The 20,754-nt window shown below is 47.3% G+C and overlaps 1 protein-coding gene across 1 annotated transcript in view; it reads right to left on the bottom strand.

Annotated features, from left to right (window-relative positions):
• Nucleotides 1–222: 222 nt before the first annotated feature.
• The window catches only part of xpo4 (exportin 4), a 34,238-nt gene continuing 13,706 nt past the window's right edge, over nucleotides 223–20,754 (bottom strand). The window contains exons 8-23 of the mRNA XM_088645138.1: nucleotides 15,759–15,916; nucleotides 12,937–13,111; nucleotides 12,016–12,192; nucleotides 11,308–11,450; nucleotides 10,897–11,042; nucleotides 10,060–10,237; nucleotides 8,300–8,459; nucleotides 7,865–8,034; nucleotides 7,425–7,599; nucleotides 6,481–6,774; nucleotides 5,269–5,449; nucleotides 4,705–4,823; nucleotides 3,097–3,227; nucleotides 2,717–2,834; nucleotides 2,289–2,381; nucleotides 223–1,559 (exon numbers count right to left, since the gene is read on the bottom strand). Coding sequence (XP_088501264.1) covers nucleotides 1,362–1,559; nucleotides 2,289–2,381; nucleotides 2,717–2,834; nucleotides 3,097–3,227; nucleotides 4,705–4,823; nucleotides 5,269–5,449; nucleotides 6,481–6,774; nucleotides 7,425–7,599; nucleotides 7,865–8,034; nucleotides 8,300–8,459; nucleotides 10,060–10,237; nucleotides 10,897–11,042; nucleotides 11,308–11,450; nucleotides 12,016–12,192; nucleotides 12,937–13,111; nucleotides 15,759–15,916 — 2,616 coding nt within the window. The 3' untranslated portion in view covers nucleotides 223–1,361. The remainder of the gene's footprint in view (nucleotides 1,560–2,288; nucleotides 2,382–2,716; nucleotides 2,835–3,096; nucleotides 3,228–4,704; nucleotides 4,824–5,268; nucleotides 5,450–6,480; nucleotides 6,775–7,424; nucleotides 7,600–7,864; nucleotides 8,035–8,299; nucleotides 8,460–10,059; nucleotides 10,238–10,896; nucleotides 11,043–11,307; nucleotides 11,451–12,015; nucleotides 12,193–12,936; nucleotides 13,112–15,758; nucleotides 15,917–20,754) is intronic.

The raw sequence follows: 20,754 nt of genomic DNA, 5'->3' as shown, positions 1-20,754 counted from the left end.
TAAAGATGATTCCAAATATGGTTACGTTAATCCTGTCCAGGGAAATTACGGTTCCTATAATGATGCTCTCTATTACAATATTGAACTCCACCACCTTCCTCAACGGCTGAGAAGAAAACAGAAGAAGTCTGTGCAAGTCCTGTATCCCACTGTCCCTGTCCGAGACGTATATACAACTGAAAACACAAAGGCAGACCTAACAGAAAAACCACACTCAGAAAATTTATATAATAAGTTTATATACACTTTTACATTTTTTAAGCATTCCGAAATTAACACAAGTTCTCTAAAAATTAATCGGGTATTTTAAAAACAGGGAAATCTCTAATGCCCTAATTAAAACGGACGCAGGCTCTGAAGCAGCTGACCCCTTTGGTTTGTTATTGCTAAAGCAATGTGGACTTCAGTTCTGCTCGGACTTGGGGGGGGGGGGGAGAGGGGGTGATAGAAAAATAAACTAGAGTATATGCTTCAGTGGCCCCTGTATGGCTTCAATCCCAGCAGTAAAGGGGTTTTCCGTTTGCATCTTGTGTCCTTGAACTGCAGAGCAACGTCAGTGTCCATTTCCCACGAAGCCTCTTCCGCTGCAGAGGAGCGTCCTGGTGGAAGCAGCAGCAGGAGGGGGCTGCATCTGTAGCAGGCAAGGCCTCAGCCGCTGCGCTTCCTGGGTTTTGTGGGAAGGCTGAACATAAAAACCACACCTCTTCCGCCAGGCAGAACGACAGTAAAAAAAAAAAAGTTGTTGATTATCTTATAGATTTTTTATCTTTTTACACTTCTTCTTCCTGAAAATATTTTTACAACCTTAGTGAAGAACAACAACAACACCAACAACAACAACAACAACAAAAAAAAAAGAAAGTGATTTGGTTTCTTGTCCGCCAGCTTCACGGGTTCGAAGGCTCTCTGTGACCGGAAGGAGGAAGGAGACTTGAGGGGGCTGATGCCGGCCCGCCGCTCTGCCTGCCTGACACGCCTCGGCGCCGGCCCGAACGCGCAGGGTTCACCGCCTTAAGACAATCTTCACCCGGGCCATCAAGATGGCTGGTTCCGAAAAAAATAAATAAAAAAATAAAGGCACTCTACGGGGAATCCTCGCCTGTCCTGTCCCACGTCGCAACCATTACAACCGTTCACCGGCAAAGCAAACAGGTGACTGGATTTTAAAAAGAAAAGTTGAATGCTTGTTCACCCTATTTTTCGACCACGCTGCACGGTACACTGCTTCAGACGGGGCCGCGGACGCACACCGCCTGCAGCCGACGGAATTCAGCGAGCGCCAACAGTCTCTTGCCCAACAGTGCAAATTTCACTGAGGTTTGGCGAGGTGAAGCTCCGGGGGGGGGGGGAGGGGGCAGCGGCTATTTGACGCACAGCAGCCCCCCGACGTTGGCCACGAACTCCTCCAGGCTCTTGAGGAAGGCCACCTTTTGCTTGCGGTCCATAGTGGGGGGTGTGCTGCTGGCCGTGAGCTTGTTGAAGGCGTCCGCAAGCCTCTGGTATATGACGGCATCCTGCTGGCTGGAAAGCAGTGACTCCACCAGCTCCGAGTACTCCGCCTTGAGAGAGAGACAGAGAGAGAAGGAAGAAGGAATCAAAGGATGTTCCATTTGCAATGTTTCTGCGGTGACACTGATGTACTATAAGGGATCAAAGATTTTATAACTCCTCACACTTCTACAGCGCTTTTCTGGACACTCCACTCAAAGCGCTCTGCAGGTCATGGGGATCCCCTCCACCACCACCAGTGTGCAGCCCCACCTGGATGATGCTCCAGTCCGCTCCCCACACACCAGCTCTCAGTGGGGAGGAGAGCAGAGTGATGAAGCCAGTTCAGAGATGGGATTAGGAGGCCATGATTGGTAAAGGCCGGGGGAAATTTGGCCTGGACACCGGGGAGACATCCCTACTCTTTTCAAGAAATGCCCTGGGATTTTTACCTTGGTTTTACATTTCATCCACAGCTCCTTCTCACAGCACACTGTCCTCATCACTATACTGGGGCATTATGACCCACACAGACTGCATGGTGCATGGTGAGCATCCCCTACTGGCCCCACTAACACCTCTTCCAGCAGTAGCCTTCATTTTCCCAGGAGGTCTCCCACCCAGGTACTGACCAGGCTCACACCTGCTGAGCTCCAGTGGGCTGCCAGCTGGGAGCTGCAGGGCGATACCGCAGTTGGCAATATCTGATGGGATGATACAGCTGCTGGTTTGGCTTTAACCACAAGGCGCATGAATAAAATCTGCAGAAATCTGTTTTTCTCCTTGCAAAGGCTACTTACCTGATGCAAACATACTAGCGTATACAGAGCTTCTCCTGCTGCTACAGTCATTTCAGTATTGTGTTTCTGCAGCACTAACATGTCAAAGACGAGCTGCAAGTTGAAAGAGAAAAATTATTTTCATGAAACTGAGACAACAACCACATGCATCGCTATTTCACATAAAATATTATACAGTGACAGCAAAGGCACGTCTTTTTACATACTACATTCCTGCCTTATCCTGCACAAGAGCGTATTTTTATTTGTAATCACAGCTTCTAATAAATGAATTCCCCAACTCCATAGCACTTAAGTGTTTTTTTTTTAAAAAGCTCTAAATGCTATATATTAGTAAAGTCAATTCTACACCTCTCAGGACCAGAATGTCTTTCATTCGCACTACAGACAGAACGCTAAGCACTCAGGTCCTTCGATCCAGCTCCTACCTTTAGGAAGTGCCGGGTGGCGATGAACAGGGGCGCGTCAGTCTCCTGTGATTTGGCACACTGCTCTGCCAGAGGAGTCAAAGCCTCTAGACACAGCTGGCTGACCTCAGAGCTCATCCTGAAAAATCCTAGTTAAGGACAAAAGCTTTCAGAGTAAAATCACTACAAAAAGTCCTCAGCAAAAGTCTTGTGGATGAATTTTGCAAGAATACCAAACCATGCTAACTACTTCCTTCCCTTAAAGCAATATAACTCGGGGTAAAACTTACATTTTTACCAGACATGAAGATAAACATTTTCAGAGAGAGTACCCTTTTTATATTAACAGCTTGCTGAAATACATTTCTTGCTCCACATTCTACACAAGCAATAAAGGATACGAGGTCATGCCAAGCTCCAGAGAGTACATCAGGCTCTTGAACAGGTCTTCAGGGAGCTGCGGGATTTTCTCAGGGAAAATTTCACAGATGAAGGTGATGAGCTTATAGTACTGATTACAAAGTGACGGAAACTGTCGAAGGGGAAACAGCAGAAAAACAGTGTCAGACAGGCCAATCACGCAAAGCGTGTTTAAAATTGGAAAAAAAATCAGCTGATATTTAGGCTCGTTAGTGGGTACAGCGACTTGCAATGAAATAACGCAACTGCAAATTATAAGTGTGAACTGTCAGTAAATGAGCACAACAGCCTGCTTGAATAGCTCTAGTTGTTCATTAGACTGCGTATTTCTTCTAATTCCCCTGAGTAAGACATTAAATTGAAAAGCCAAAGCTCACATAGTGTAATGAGAAAACCATCCATGAAACCAAGGACCTTTCAAAAGAAGTCAGTCATAGAGCAGCAGAGAAACAACACCAGGAAGTCCACGCTATACCACCCAGACGGTGGCCAGATCAAGACCCGATGGGACCTGCAGCAGTTACTGCCCACCAAAGTAGTCTGTTTAACTTCTCTTGGGTACTGGCATATTATCTGGTGGTTTTACCTCCATTAAACATCCTTCATATATACAAGTTTTCAGTTTGCTCTTTTCAGTTTTCAATAATGAAGATCATTTGAAAAAGAAGTATACATTATATTAGTATATTATTTGTAATTCATCAAAATACGTAGCTGGCAGGGAACAAAAACTTTTGCAAGGCACTTTACAACCACACGGGAAGACTGTGGTTATGGGTATGAGCGATTATCAACATTTAGGTCTACTAAGGCAGTAAGAATTCAAGAAGTGCTGTAGATCACCTTTTGAACTATGACAGCTCTCCATGGTTTATGTGCTGTGAGCCCAACAGGGTCTACAACTGAGCAGCATCAGTTGGAGCAAAGATACTGCTCTCAATTATATTGTGCACCACATTGTGGGGAAGCTTTTTCACAGTCAACTAATGAGACAGCCCATGCAGCCACTAGTAAAGTCTATGTAAAGGCTGAACCTGCACTCCTATTAGTTCACTCACAACTCAGCCACAGCCCCTCCCTTTAACACACACTTAGGGGGACTGAGCTAAAGACAATGAAAAATCTTTTCCTTAAAATCTGGAATTGAAAGCATATCAACTCCGACTCCATATCAACTTAAAATCTGGAGTTGGGGCGATGCGGTGGCTCTGTGGCTCAGGATCCACGCCTGGGGCTGGAAGGTTGCCGGTTCATATCCCACGGCCGGCAGAGGAATCTTACTCCGTTGGGCCCCTGAGCAAGGCCCTTAACCCCAGCTGCTCCAGGGGCGCCGTATAAATGGCTGACCCTGCGCTCTGACCCCAAGCTTCTCTCCCTGTCTGTGTGTCTCATGGAGAGCAAGCTGGAGTATGTGAAAAGACAAACTCCTAATGCAAGAAATTGTATATGGCCAATTAAGTGATCTATCTTCTCTGATCTTATCATGTGATGTAAACAGCAGCATTTTGTAAAAAAAAAAAACAGTCATAAAAATGTGAGCCAAGTTCAACGCCGACTTCTTTGCAGCCTTGGAAAGCAACGATGCTTACTTTCAGCAGGTCTTGAGACATGAGAGGCAGCACAATGTTGACACCATACAGGACCACGTCTGCAGCAGAGACCGACCGGTTTGCCCCTTGGCCTTGCTCCTGCCCTCGAAACACTTCATCTGGAACAAAGTCAAAGACGACAGGAATGACTTCCAACCAGGGCAACCATACAGTCACTCAGCACTGCAAGACATCTGATACACTTCTTCAAACAGCCCTCCAGTAATCCATGTAGCCTCCAAGTAGACAGAGAGAACAACAAACTATGACAAACTTTCACAGGTTACCCTGCAAATGTTCAGGGACACTGCCCTTTTCTCTCTCCAGTGAGCAGAGAGGCTTGAACGTGTTATAGGTGCACACATGGACATTTAAAAATGCACGCACATAAAAATCCCAAAGCACAACTATTTCTGAAGTTGTACCCAAGCAGTGAGCACGCCACTCTTTTAGCCCATGACTTTCTTTTGATTTTTTTCCCCGAGCTCAACAGATTGCTCTTTTGGTAAACGGAACCAAACAAGCCCAGCGCCGCTGCAGACCGTGCGCTCTCGTGCTGCGCACCAGTATCACTGAAGTCGATGAACTCTTTGGACAGCAGGTTTGTCAGCAGCTCCATGATGAGAAGCAGATCCTGGTACTGGTCCTCCTCGGCAGTCACGTCCACCCTCTTCCGGCCCAGGTTGTTCTTGGAGTAGACCTGCAGCAGGGTCAGGCAGGCTTCGTACAGCTTCATCGACTTTGACTGAGCAGAAAAGACAACTGTATTCAACAACGGTACTATAAATGCCAAACCATTTCTCAATCTTAAGTCACAGAGGGGTTGAATAACAGCTGTTCTGCAGTGTCCTCTCAAAATCCATCTCCAGTCAGTATACAGAAAGGCAGTTTTACCAGGGTTTTGATAACCAGTAGGGCTTTTTGTGACTCAGTGAAGCTCTATGAAGCTGGTCTCCCTACCAATGACACAGAAACCCACACCACATCTGTTTGCGCCCCATTGAAAGTGCCAACCAAGGTGTATTTGTTCTTGAGATATAGAGCCTTCTCTTTTCAGGGAGTTACATGACGGTTGTGGTTGTTGTCGGGGGGGCTCAGTGATGTCACACCCCGAAAAACGAAGGCGCTGACGGAGCACAAACAAACGGGAGTGGTTCGGTTCTCTTGCTCCGTTGTAGGGGTCGTGGCTAAGCTGGTTAAAGCGCCTGTGTAATAAACAGAAGATCTTGGGTTCAAATCCCAGCGGTGCCTTTCTGGGCGGTGCACCTGCACCTGTGGCTGGAAGGTTGCCGGTTCGTATCCTGCGGCCGGCAGAGGAATCCTACTCCATTGGGCCCCTGAGCAAGGCCCTTAACCCCAGCTGCTCCAGGGGCGCCTTATAAATGGCTGACCCTGTGCTCTGACCCTAAGCTTCTCTCTCCCTGTCTGTGTGTCTCATGGAGAGCAAGCTGGGGTATGCGAAAAGACAAATTCTTAATACAAGAAATTGTATATGGCCAATAAAGTGATCTTATCTGATCTTAAGTGACGTCTCGTCCCTGAAGAAATAAGGAAAATATCTCGGGAACAAAAGCAGCACAAAACCAGAGCACTAACGAATGCAGTGGGTTTCACTGGTCGTGCTGTTAGTAGGTTGTTTGTTCATTGTTAGTAACTTCACAGAGATGAAACCGAGACACTCAGTTAAGCTGCACCAAGGAAGACTGAGGCAAGGCCCACGTTTGGCTAGTCTCTTGGCTGTTTAGCACGATGTGAGGAACACTCATTTTCACCCACCTCTCCCAGGTAACAGATCTGTTTGTGTGCAACTTCAACAAAAACCTCTATGATGAGGTTGACGGTCTCGGGGGTGTTCTTGTACACCTCCATGAGGCCGATGCAGTTGTTGAGGAAGTCCATGAGGAAGTTGAAGAGGACGACCACATTGTCGATCTGCGTGGCCTCGGCGATGCCACACAGCGCCTCCAGCGTCGCGATGATCTCCTGCTTCACCTCCTCCTCCTGACAGATCTGCTGGAAGTTCTCCTGGTTGATCACATTCAGGAATCGCTGCTGAAGCGGCTGCAGAACCTGCAGAGAGACAGCTGTTACCTCCAGGGAAACAAAGCAGCGTCTGGGACATGCAGGCCACAGCATTCTTACCAAGACTGGCATTTCTAAAGGACTGACATTCATCTAGAAGCACATGCTTTTGTTTACATATAGCGAGTATCCACAGCATGCCTCTGACCAAATCCACAAGACAATGTTAGAGCTCTTGAGAAGGCGGCAATATTCTTCCTTTATTACTGCACTGTCTTCATTCATATTATTCATGCAATATCCTGCATCCCCTGTTGCGCGTTACGAGACGCTGCCGATTGCCCGTACTGTAAACAAGGTGTAATACCAACGTTTACATCACAGTCGCATCAACTCAGCCTGTAGACTGCTCTCATTCTTGTTTTCACTTGTGAGGCACTTGTACTTTTCTTCCAGAGTTCTTGCTAGCCTTGTCGTCGTTTTATTTTATTTTTTTTACCTTATCATTCTCATTCAAGGTGTTCTTTGCACTTTGGCTTAATGTACATTTTTTCGTATTGCAAGCAGGTCACCCGGATAAGGTAATCGGCTAAGCAAATTCATGCATTATCCACGAAAGACTACAACTCTCTCACTACAAGGCATTTTTAAATGTAAGAGCCTGAACTGACAAACACGCAGTGGCGGTGTGTGCTGACCTCCGTCCAGTACTGCTGCTTGGTGTCCGAGTCCATGTGGGCGAAGCCGCCCAACACCAGGGCCTTCATCAGCGTCCTCTGCACCGAGCTGGACAGGAAGTGCAGGGGGGGGCTGCGGCTGGCGAACTGCTTCGCCAGGTTCCACCAGTTCTCACACTGGATCACAATGTTGGCCCTGTGGACACGACACACAGACACGGCACTCAGGAGACAGCACTCTGGGAGATCTGCAGCCACAAGACACACAGAGCTCAGGAGACAGCACTCAGGGAGACCTGCAGCCTCCACTGCTGCTGCTCAAGCAGAGGTGAAACCTCTTCCTCAAGGGATTTTGGGAGAGCGGAGCTGCAAATCCCACAATAAACACAACACGTTCAGCCCAGCATCTTTCCGTGCAAAAGAATAACCCTCTAACAAAGCTGTACGAGGCTCTAACCCACCTTTCCCTTCGCTCCACCAGCGTAACCAGCAGCTCCACAGTGTCGTTGGCCAGTTCAGCCTCCGAGCTCCACACCGACAGGTTATTGATCACCTTCTCCAGCAGGTATCCCACGATCCACTGTGCGCCTTCAGTGTCTGCCCCAAAGGCCGTGCTGAGCGGTATGCTTATCTAGGAGGCAAGTCGGTACATTACGTCGACGGCCTGGGGGACAGTTCAGAGCTAAGAGTTGTTAACGCACTCAAACAAGATTGAGATCGGAGGGAAAAATCTACACTGCATTGCATAAATGAAACCTTTTCAGCTGCAGCACACACAAGATTATGGTGATCAATCAACAAGTTATACAGTTCTCAACCCCGTAAACAAGAAGCAGAAAAGATGAAGACTTTCAATTAGGACGAAGAGTCCATCAACGGCTGCTAAGCCTTCTCACCTGGTTATACAGCTTGTCGTCCACCAGGAGGTACGTCTTCGCCCAGCGCTTCAGGAACCAGACGATGTCCTTGCCCATCTGTGGGCTCAGCAGCTCGGTAAGGTTGGCTCTCGTAGCTCGGGATTCCACTTCTGAAGCTCTCAAGACGGCGGAGAGCAGCCTGGCCAGACAAGAGCAACAGCTGGGCTGACTACCTGGAAAGTGCTCATTGTGCAATTTACTTACTGAACTACAACCCTGATTCCTCACCAGGTATGTGCAGCACTCAGATCAGTTATGATTTTTGCCTCCTAGAGGAGCCATAAAACCCTTTGTTTAATGAATTCCAATTACTCCGCTCAGAACGTAGGTATGGATTTTCCCCCCCAATTTAAAAACGATCAGGTTCAAGTTCTCATTTATACCTGCAGCCACAACCTTGCTGGACAGATGATGTTCTTGCTTACCTCTATATGTGTGTAGATTGTGTATTTTCTTCACATAGTCTGCTGCTGTAAACAAATTACCCCTTGGGGATATTTAAGACACTCCCTCTCTCGCCATGTGCAGCAGGCCTGCAGTTACAGCGGACCTGCCACTAGAGGTCTCTGTACAGCCTCTAAACACTTGTAAACAGATGCTCTGGGTGATGGAATGAATTACTGGATGGGTGCAATTAGGTTTTTGTTCAGTATTTAAAGTGCATGAATGGTGGCTGGAGTTTTTCAGCGCCGTTTATCTTGGAAAAAGGACAACATAGCCTCCTGGTTTTTACTTCTTCGTAAGGAACCATGAGTTTTTGAGCGTACAGACACTTGGGACCTCCCTGAGTCAGGTAAGGATCTGCTGGACAACACTTTCTGAAATCACTGTACTTCTCAATATGACACCTTCTGTGAAAGTATAACACTAACCTGCCATATAACCCGGTGATTTAGACAGCCGTGCACAAAAACTCTCAGAGGCCATTGTACTGACATATTTCCATGCATAACTTCTTCCACAATTCAATAACTCAATCTCCGCACCAGCGTCCAGTGAGTGAGGGCCAGGGAGAGATTCAAAGGCGCCCATGTCTTTACAAATGTAATCCCCCTGGCATATTTTAAATGGTTGACACACTGCCAGGCCCACTTGCGAAGAAGACCACTGTCTGTAGCTGTCAGTACCCGACACAAGAACAGATGACTCAGAGGCCAGGGGAGGCATCTTTCCGAGTGGTGTGGTTTCCACCAGGAAGGAAAAATTGTGAGCTTACTGGAACTGGAAAAATTAAATGTTCCTGGCTGGGTAAAATGTTGCCACAAACACTCCTGAAGAAAGCAGTTTTTGAGAGAGCTGTACTTCTGTTCATGCAAAGACTGAGAAGCCCTTTTGTTAGAACATTTCAGAAGTTCCTTCGAAACCGTCACGATGGCGAGGATGTCTTTCACAGCAGGGATTCGAGTTCAAGTCGTCTCAGAAAACACAAATCCAGCCTCCTTTTTAGCCCCAGTCAGTTTCTCAGATTCTTCAGGGGTGTGATTACGCGTTCTACAACAATGCTATATTATTATTGTGCTCCCACTGTATTGCTTTTTGCAACTACGCCAGCGGTCACATTTAAATAGATCTAAATCCAAACTTATTTTTAACACTAATTTATTTTTACAAAAAAAAGCTAGAAATGTGGACCGTGACACTTCAGGCACAGAAATCTGTGCGGCAATTTCCAACAGAACGCGGCCGTTTCGTGCTCCAGGCCACGGTCAGGGACGGTCCTCTCTGCGTCCACTGCCCACCTGATCACCGAGTCCGTCCGGTTGCAGCCAGGAATGGAGGAGGCCTTCTCCCCAGGAGAGCCCAGGACCTGCAGGGTGGTGTTGATGTCCACTTCGGACGAGTGCTTGATGGAGAACTCCATTACCTCCGAGGGGATCAGAGGGGTCTCTCCCTGAGCGTCATCTGCTAAGAGGTAGCCTACAACCACAGAAACAGCACACAACGTCTGCAATAGGTAGGAACACGTGTCTGCTATTGTGCTCCTGAACTGTGTTCTTTTTAACAAGCAAAGAATCTCATTAGCGCAAAATACTTGGTGCTCTGAAGCACAATTTGGAAAGATGTCCAAGCAAGCTCTCCAGCAAAAATCTTGCGTGTTCGCTCTCTGACAGCGCAGTGTTCAGGTGCAGGGCACGGAAGTGACTTGTGAAAACAAGCTAATTCTGCTTCAAAATAATGTTCCAAGAGACTTCTGGAACAAGACCTACAATTTCTAACACACCAGTGGGATGTTAATGACTCTGTTAAAATCATTAACAGAAAAGGTAGCATCTTAAAAGGTATGTATTCATTTTCACCATTTTCAACAGGTGTTCCTGAATCATATCCATATAAAGTTGGTCCTGTGCCATGTTCCTCTTGTTTTACAAGGCATCAGCACTATCTGTAAGATCTCAGATCCCAGTGGCTGTCATTTCATTTGGTGCAAACGGACTCCGCTAGTGTCTCCTGCAATTTTTATCAATATTTTGGGATTCTGCAAATTGAACACTGTCATAGAAGGATGCGAGCAGAGAATGCCCACAGACTGATGTGCGCCGGCGCAGTCAAAGACGCAAGAAGATAGAATGCCTTACCTGTGACTAAGATTAACCAGTGAATGTCTTCGTAGAGGTCGTCCAGCACCTTCCTGTCCACAGAGCCCGACCCTGGGGACGCCAGCAGGTGCTGCTGGTGCCGCTGGAGCTGTCCGTGGAGCCTGGTGACCCGGTCTTCTAACAGACTGAGAGAGAGAGAGAGACACACGGTCACCACAGACACTCCTCCTCCCCCCCCAGAGCAGCGCGGAGAGCAGGGGTACAGCAGGCAGGGAAAGGCCAGCTCTGTCCACAAACACAAAGACAGCACTCTGGGAGACCGACACAGCGCTCAGGAGACATGAAGGTCCTAACGGAGGAGCTTCACCGAGAGCTTGTTTAAATTCGTGCGCGCTTTCGCCAGGCCGTGCTTCTCTGGACCCACATGGGCCCCGAGCTGTACAGCTCTACCTGGTGAGGAGAGGGATGCAGTGGTCAGCAGCTATTCGACCCAGCATGCCTATACTGGCCAGCTGGTCGGAGAACAATTCCCGGTCGTCTTCCTGCAGCTCGTTAATTTCGTCTTCTTCGTGCGAGGCCACTCCGTTAGCGGTCTGCAATTTTTCAAAACGAGAAGATGAGAATGAGTCGACACTTGACGGAGAGAGAGAGGCCTCTAGCTCTCACTGGCCCACCTCCTCAACATCGACATTTTGTCCGCAGTTTCAGGCAGAGACGGACAAAAGCAGAATCACAAAACAGGGGCTCAGAGGTAAAATCAGCAGCTGATTTTGTTCTGTGCCTGACGTACATATGCACAGAAAAAACGATGAAATTCCACCGTGGTGTCTATGACATCTCACACCACAAGAGTGCCCAAGCCCAAGCTCAAGTAAAAGAAACCGCAGGTGGCATTTTTCTTACTCCCATGCGTACACCTGAGGACCAGGAAAACCCACACTGCTCTCCTTTCACTATCTCAGCAGAACGTTTGATGCAGACAGCATTTCCATTTTTGACAGCAGCACTCATTTATGTCCCGACGGCAACAGCAGGCACCAGGATTGCATCACACTGCTAATATGCGCCCCCCCCCCCCCCCAGCGGAGGCGACAGACTGACTGCAACAGGCTCCCTCCCAACCCCCCCCACCCCGAGCTGCGCTGAGCACAGCCTCACCAGGTTGCGGGTGCCGTCGGGCGCAGCCAGGTGACACTGGATGTAGGAGTTGAAGACCTGCACAGCGGGCTGCACGAAGCAGCCCTTGTGGAAATGCTTGTCGTCCTGCACCAGGGTCAGCCAGGACTCCAGCAACTTGTCGTAGGCCTCCATGTACACCATGTCGTCCTTGTCCAGCTGCGGAGAGAGCGCGCGTTGGGACGGGGTGGCTCAGCACGCCGCTCCAGGGGAGAGGCCAGATTGCTCGTCACTCGCTCTGCAGACTCACAGCTGTCTGAACCCCCCCCCATACTGACTTCACCACCACCGGCAGCTGGGTCCTTCAAGTCAAAGCAGCCAAGCACCCCCCCCCCAACAACCACACTGACCAACAACGAGCACGGGGTACCCCTGGCATAGCTGAAGCACCTCAGAGGTCCGTTCGGAACCGTAACTAGTGGTTCCAATTGCAGCGAACTTGAGAGGTGAACGGTTACATCGAATGGGTTAAAAAAGTTTGCCTCATGCTCTTGCATAGAAGCTACGCGATCTTCAGGAGCACAGTCGCCACCAGCTGAAAGCCGTAACGCGTGCCTTTATTACTTCCAAGGGGGCTGCTCGAAACCTGCAGGGAACCACAGTTAAATAAAGACTCAAGATGCGGTCGAGTGAAACGGAGCCCGGCACGACCACCGAGCGCTGCCCGCCCAGTGTGGAGTTGTCAACTCCGGGGCTGTTTGTATCCTGACCATGTGCCCTTGAGTTCAGTGCCAGCGGTGTGGCCATTCCCCGCCAAGACCAAGGACAGAACTGAGACTTGAGAGCAAGACCGACCGCCCCCCGTCCCCACCCCAGCGCAGTTCAATCAGACTCCCGAAGGAGAGCTCGCCCACGGACCACCGATGGCCAGTGCTGCCCCCGAGAGGCGGCGGGAGAGATTACCACTTCCTCCAGGGCGGCGCTCCGGCCGAAGGAGCAGGTGAGGTGAGTGAGGCAGTTCACGAAGGAGGTGAAGAGGTCGTTGGGGAGGGCCGTTAGGTTGCTACGCGGGAACATCGTGATCAAGTTGCTAATGATGTTGGAAATTCCCACTGCTTCCGAATCTTCAATTTCAATACTGATAAAAAAAACAAAAGAGAGATTCAAGGTGGAGGGGGGAGTCGCCATTGAGAAAATGTTCTGAAATTGCACAGATTTTAAAAGATACTATTGCTGCTCTCCTACCAGAACGGTCAACCTCTAAGCATCCTGCACATAACATCCGACAGTATCTCAACTTTCTGAACAACTTGTCTAAAACATTTTTTCTGGCTTGATGGCGACTGTAATGTGAGAAAGGGTCACTGCTGAGAACCAAAAGCAGGCGAGACAATGCCCTATTACAAATATTTTGTTTACGAAGCGCAATTCTACGCAGTATGCAAAGGCACCCCTAACAATAGAGTCCATCATGAAAACATATTACATGGCCTAATTAAACACTATAAGTCTTTCACAGATTAAATGCAAATGAAGCCCTTCTTGAGAGTTTTGCTCATTCAAATTTATTCTTGTTCAAACAGTGCATGCTTTTTCCTTACTAAGCTTGTCTGGAGCTATTGGTCGATCTTTGTCTCTTCCTCAGAACCTGCATGTCCACAGACCATTCGCCTGACTCTCTTCCGAGTCCACGACTCAGATGTGATTTTCTGAACTCCTTCAAGGAAGGGCTTGGACTCAAACTGTGCATCCCGTGCATTATCTTTCATTTAGAACAGGCAACAGTGATTACTTTTCACAGTAAATTTAACACTGAAAGGTTTCTATAGGCTTGACTGTAGTTATAGGTTTTTAGATTTGTATCATTAAAAAAAATATTTATATAATACCATTTCTGTTGCTACTGATGACTTTAAAAGCACTGGTTGATTTATATCAGGTGCCTCTGTGTTTCATAATTCAGACAGCTTCAAATAAATACACATTATATGAGAAAATCAGCACAATTTAGTCAGAAAAGACTACGGGAATAGTCAATTACAAACCAGAAATGCATCGAGAGATGAGTGGTCCAGATTAATTCCTCCTGACTCATAGGTTCTGGAGTGAAACATGCAGGTTATTTATATCAGAGTCTGCAACACAGAAGGCCAGTCCCTCACTTTCGTTAACCCTTCACACACAGTCCCTCCAGGGCTATTATCTGGACTCTGAATGTGCTCTATTTGTTTGCTGCCCAACACCTTCCTGCCACAAGCCACTTGTAGGTGTAGCTGAGCTGGACGGCCTGATCTAAGACTGCCTGAAACTCTGATTCCACTGCATTTTCTCAGCAATTGACGTCAAGTAGTTGCCGTTAACAGCCTTCGGCTTGGTTTCATCAAGCTCTGCTCTTCTCTCATACAAGATCCCATCTGACAGACAGAGATGCAAATAAATAAATTAGCAAATGTTCCATTTGCAGGTGTCGGAACCCTCCTGTACTTAATGTTATTGCCCCTAAAGATACTGGGCTAAGAGGTCTCTTCCTTACGACACAGCATTGCTTTGGATTTTACTGCACAAAAGTGACAAAACATGAAGCAGCTTGTTGAACCTTGAGATGTAATTATATGAAGACAAGAAAGTGACTAAGGTTCCTAAAATACAGCCAGTATTTTAGACAGTTTCACTGGGCGATTACTGAAGAGACCCAACTATAATCTGAAGCTGAAGGCACGGAATTAAAACACAAACTACTGAACATTACACTTATCTTGTATCTTACGATTTTCATTAAACCTTTTTTTTTTACCTTTTCTGTAAAGCGGAAAAGCTCTTTGAGAAGATAGAGATGCTAAAGGCACTAAATTAAATAAAAGTTATTATCATGATTTTAGTATTATTTTGTATGAGACGGGAAAGATAAGCTGTTACTGTACCTGTAGTGAACGCTTACATTCTGTTTTGACGTTGTTTTTATATCACAGGGTACAGTTCTTTCAAAGTTTTGCTCAAATGTTGAATAGCACCTAGTAAATGGCTACCTTCGTCCACACAGAGCAGCACTTTAGCTGTCTATCGTTAACGCAAAGACAGCCTTCCCACTCCAGCTGTTGGCTTGCTTGCTCTCCCTGTGGTTTGCAAACACCTCCCCCAACACCAGAGGATGTACAGCACCTGCACCACGGACAGGGTGGTGCTGCCTACTTCACATCTGGAATGACGTCTAGCTGATTTCTGACATACAACCCCCCCTCCCCCATTTCCGCTGACTTTGAAGAAACTCTCAGAAAGTCCACATGAAAGGTTCCTCGAACTGAGAGGAAATGGAGCATGATATTTAAATTGGTTATCGGCTGTATCCGTTTGGAATGGCTCTCTTCAGCCCATCTAGTGTACTTGTTCATTAGTGGCCGATGCATCTGAGGATCTTTAATCGTCTGTCTCTTGAGGAAACCAGGGCATCGGCTTCAACCGCACGGAGGGGCGGCCCATCGCAGACCCCCTCATCACTAGACCCCTGTTCACCCAGGGCCTGGCGGGGGCACACTCCGAGGCAGGGCAGCTCCGGCTCTCTCCCTCAGCCCTCCAGCCCCGCGCCGGCCCGAGGAGGAGAAGCCCAGGCATGCCCCCCCAGCCAGCTCAGCTCAGATCATTTTTTGTTTTCTCGTTTACAAACAGCGAAACGATCATCCTAGAGTCGCGAAGAACAAACAGTCCTCGCATCCCTCTAAAGGGGAGGTCAAGCCAGCGGCAGCTCGTGACTGACCCAGCAGGGAGACGAGGGGCAGCAAGGCACGTACCCGTTGATCATGTTGAGCAATCCCTCCACCAGGTGCGCCAGGTAGTTCACCTGCGCCGTCTCGTCGGGGAAGACCGGGCCGTGCATGGATGCCAGCTGTGCCAGGCACTGCAGTGAGTCCTGCGCCATGTCCGAGTCCTCGCGGATCTTACTGTGCACCTACGGGGAGGAGCGCTCGCAATGAAGGCAGGAAGGAAGAACACAACTTCGCAAAACAACACAGGCTTCTTCCATCTTATTTTTCCTGAGGCAAGAAAAAAAGCATTAAAGCGCAGATGTTAGCTATTCATTCTCTGCCACAACCTTATACAAGATGAGCTCAAATTCCATAAACACAGTTTATTGCTTCTTGGGAAAAAAAAAGTTCAGAGAATAAAAAACAATTTTATTTAAGCGTGGACTGAAATACCGTAGCCTTTATTCAGAACTCCTAACCAATAACCTGCTATATTAAGTCCCACACATCTGACAAGTTTCTGCATTGTTTTCCATTTCTCTCACTACGTCAAGTTAATTTCTTTAATTACTCACAAACGCAGACAGCCAAGGAAGAACTTCAACACTTTCACCTTTAGTGTTTTGAATATCACAACTGATTCAGAAAAGGAGTATTAAGCTATGACTTATAATTAAAAAATTTAAGAACTAGTTTAATTGAAGTACTAAACCAGAAAAGGGAACTGATTTTTCTCTCATGAATGACGAGGTAGCACTGCTCAGCATCCTGCTCCGAGAGGCAATGAGCAATCGTAAAAACATTCCCCTTCCCGTTTGTTTTTAAGCTTCCCTTTAAAGTTCAATTTCCACAGATTTAAAAACACTTACCCGCCTCTTAACTTAATCCACAAAATGGAAGACTATGATCTGTATACTATATTCACAACCAACAGGCATTCACGTGTCCATTCTGGATGTGTTCTTAAAGACGTACAAAAACCTTGACTGCAGACCTGTTGACATCTACTGCACACTTAAGAACATGCTGCCAATCTCCGGGTGTTCCGTATCCCAGCTGTTCCGTCGGCACATTTCCATACAAAAGCCACGGGGCAGAAGTAAAATCAGAGGTGCCGCCTGATGGCTTGGAAGCAAAGGGCCCGGCCCGTGTTCTCCATTACAAACGCCCAGATCACCGGCTCCGTCTGGGGCTCACCGGCGAGGCCTTTCGGGACTCGAGACTCCGCACTAACGACGCGGCCGCTCGCTTCCATGTATTAAATCATACTTTGGAAACTCGGAGGGGAAAAAGAGAGAAAGACAGGCGCGTGCCAGATGACGAGAGGCAGCACGCGTTCTAAAAACAGCAGTAATGACAGCCATCTGCACCACGCGAGCTATGCCCATCACACCGAGCCCGGCTATAGTTAGAGGACCAAAAGAACAAGCGGGATGCCCTTCCACAAAGATAAGCGCCTATTTTTAGAACGAAAATAAAGCAGAACGATCCACCCATTGTCCTGAAACAAGCCGAGGCCTTCCCCGCGCTGTGAAGGCTGCCAAAGTAGCGTTGATCTCGACAGGAGGAGGGAAGGAGAAACTAATGAACCCCATCTGCTGTAACACAATACCAAGGTGACAAGGCTCTGTACACACTGTAAGACGCCGTGTGTGTACATACTCCTTCTCTTTATCCTTCTTCATGTGATCACTGTTTCTCATTTTTAAACCAAGGACACAAGTGAAGACTACTGCAAGGGTGTCAAGAGCTTTGGGTTAGGAAAATTACAATACAGCATCCCTTCATCATCTGTTATTGGGATTTTCGGGTGCAAAAAGCAGCTGAAAGAAGTACAAGAGCAAAAGAACGCTGCACACCACCTTCAAGGATTCACAGTAGCTAATGTTAACGATACTGCATAAATAACTATGCTACTAACAAAATTTCCAATAATAATGGGATATGGGTTTAACATGATACCTAGTGAAAATAACTATGGAGTCAAAGTGATGTTTACATTGTTGAAAATGCATAAAAGGTCGAAATGCTTAAGTTGAAAGAAACCTTATGGCTTTAAGAAAGTTGCATGGAGAAGTTTCATTTTCATTTTGCTCGTAACTACAAATCTATACTTCAAAATGAGTACACTAATTCAGACACTATCGCGGTAAACAGCTGGGATGGGAATTTTAAATAGTCAAACTTGACTATTCAACCTCTAATAATACGCGGGCAGCACTTGATCTTCAAAAATTCCAACACAGAATGTAAGAGTTAAAAAAGAAGTTATAAGAAAATCCACAGTTGTTTTAAAAATCGAACCTGCACAATGAATTATAACCGTATCTGGTACATTATTTAAAAAAATATATGCTTCACAATACAAAACTTGTACTAAATATCTGCACACTCATTTCAGGAGATATAAAAATACCTCCTATATGCGCAGTCCAAACATCTGAAGAATGAAAAGATTGTTCTAAAATTAGCACATTATCAGCAGAAGCAGAAGAACTATTCCACATTGTGAAAGATGCAGATCTCCTTTGCTTTTTTCAATTCGTACTGTCTGCATGGAAAGTAACACATGCTTATGTTTGACGGGACGGCTCTGCACAGTGATCTTGTTTTTCTCAAGATCTTCCCTTGCTGTGCTTCTCTTAAAGGACACCACCCTGCTCCTGGCTACACACAGTACTGTCCTGGTCATTAGCAAAGGGAGGCATGCGAGTCAGGTCATTATCATGGCAGTTAACAAGTGGATTCATTTCCACTCGTTGCCACCTTAAAAAACACTCTTCCAAGTTATTGGTTTTTCACTGACTCGTAGTCAAAATGTATCCAAGCACATGAAAAACGTAATTTCCATGAAAACATAAAGCTTACAGAAGAGAGGAAGTGAAAGGGGGAAGTGGGCAATTCTCAGTCTATTTCTTACCGGTAGCTAATTGATCTAAGATTCTCAGTTAGGTTCTTGCTGGAAGAAGAGAAAGTCTGATAAAATGGCTGGCTAGATTGGTCTGGACTCTCCAAACCTTCTATACAAAAATATAAAAGGTATTATCATTTCTAAAACACATTTGGAGCTCTGGTTTCACCGTCCACTGTGAAACGGTTTTATTTGGGGTTGACGTCAGCAGTGCCTCGGTACAACAGCCTTCCGCGTTCAGACCCGACACGGGCATCAGTGACCCTTTCGCTCTCTGCAGGCGTGAGACATCCCTTTAAACCCAGGAAGGCATCTGGACCGACTCCACAACGGTAAAGGGGCCCCTGACCCCCCCCAGCCCACAGCTGGACAGCTACCTGCGGGACTGGGGGGCACACGCCCCGGCGCAGTCCACGCGGCTCGTAATCCGAGGGTCCGCGTCTAATCCTCATGTTGGTTTACAGAGACCTCTGACCCCACGGCGCGTGTCCGGGGGGAGGCTGGCTTTCAGCGCAGCGGAGGGGAATCACAGCTGAGGGGGAACAGCTGAGGCCTCAGCGCGGACAGCTGCCCGCATTACTCCGGGCTCCCTGCCGTGCTCGTCCTCCGCAGCGCAGAGGCTCTGTGGCTCAGGATCTGCGCCTGGGGCCGGGAGGTTGCCGGTTCGTATCCCGCAGCCGGCAGAGGAATCCTGCTCCGTTGGGCCCCTGAGCAGGGGCCCCTTCACCCCCAGCTGCTCCAGGGGCGCCGTACTGTATATATGGCTGACCCTGCGCTCTGACCCCAAGTTTCTCTTTGCGTCTGTGTGTCTCACGGAGAGCAAGCTGGGGTCTGTGGAAAGAAACTCCTAAGGCAAGACAGCGACCTGATCTTCCGCTCTGGACGCGACGGCACGAGCGCCTTCAGAGGACCCACTAGCCACGCCTTCCCGCGGAGGGGGGAGGCTTCTCGGGAAGCAGAACAGCAGAGCTGTCTACGGCTTATGGCTCCTGGAGTCAAAGCAACGGGGAGCCTGAAGGGGCCCGTCACACTGCCGGTGTGGGCTTCCAGAGCCGCTGGGTAAACCCTTTGCGTCCTGTAACAGGTCAGGAACAGCACGGCAGACAGCGCTGTCGCTACCGATGCTTGAAAGGCGTTACCCGAGAGTGCTCTGCGACTGCACTGATGTGCACGCTTATTTTAACCAGTTGGATAGGGAAAAAAAAGTATTTTACTTAGGAAAATAACAGGAGCTGAAAATTGTGAAGGATCGTGAAGACAGGGACAGAGGGCTGAAAGGGAAAAAAAACAGCGAAAAAACATGTCCTGTGTGTCCCAGTGCACCATTTTTCAATTCTCTGTTCTGTACTTTCAGTCACACTTTCCAAAACCTCCTAACTCGGGCTGCTAGGAACTTCACACACTTGGAAAAGGAAAGACACCTTTAGATCGAGGAAACGACCACAACTTTGACATCGTTTTAGTTCCCCCCCCCACAAAGAAAACCATGAGAAAATATTTCACTGAGCTTTCTGGGCTCAGAAGAAGTACTTTAAGAGCTTGAAACAATTTTTGAATACCACGTAACTCAGTCTAACTTATTAAGCACCTTAAAAGGCATATCATCTCAAAGCGCTGGACAATAAAACAAAACAGGCGAGATAAATTAAAACCAGCAAATTTAAAGCAGAAGTATAAAAGCGATTCTTTAACACAACACTTTGAAAGTGCAGGCTGATACGATCGGAGGAGATCACTGAATTATGTTAAAGCAACAGAATAAGAAGTCAGTCACTTGTATTTATGTATGGGAATACAATGCTTTGCTTCCTTCACATCATCTCACATTTTAAACCAAGCAACTCCAAAGAGGTTTGTGTGCCAACATACAGCTAACTTATTTAACTAAAGTACCACCACAACCCATTAAAAATCCCAAAGTTTTCTAATATTATCCTTTAAAAGTTTCTGACACTGCTCTGTACCCTGATGGAGAGAGCAATAAGCATAACCACATTTATAAGACATAAGACATTCGCCCTGCTCTCAAGACAGAAAAGCCAGCCTGCTTTAACTGCTCTTTTTCGTCTGAACTTTTACAATTTATTTGCCCAAGAAATGTCAGTTTATTTCTAAAATTATACCGAACTA

The sequence above is a fragment of the Lepisosteus platostomus genome, chromosome 2, assembly GCF_059453375.1.
Source record: "Lepisosteus platostomus isolate fLepPlt1 chromosome 2, fLepPlt1.hap1, whole genome shotgun sequence".
NCBI lineage: Eukaryota > Metazoa > Chordata > Actinopteri > Semionotiformes > Lepisosteidae > Lepisosteus > Lepisosteus platostomus.
The sequence above is the reverse complement of the archived record's forward strand: the minus strand, read 5'-3'. Positions and strand labels throughout refer to the sequence as shown.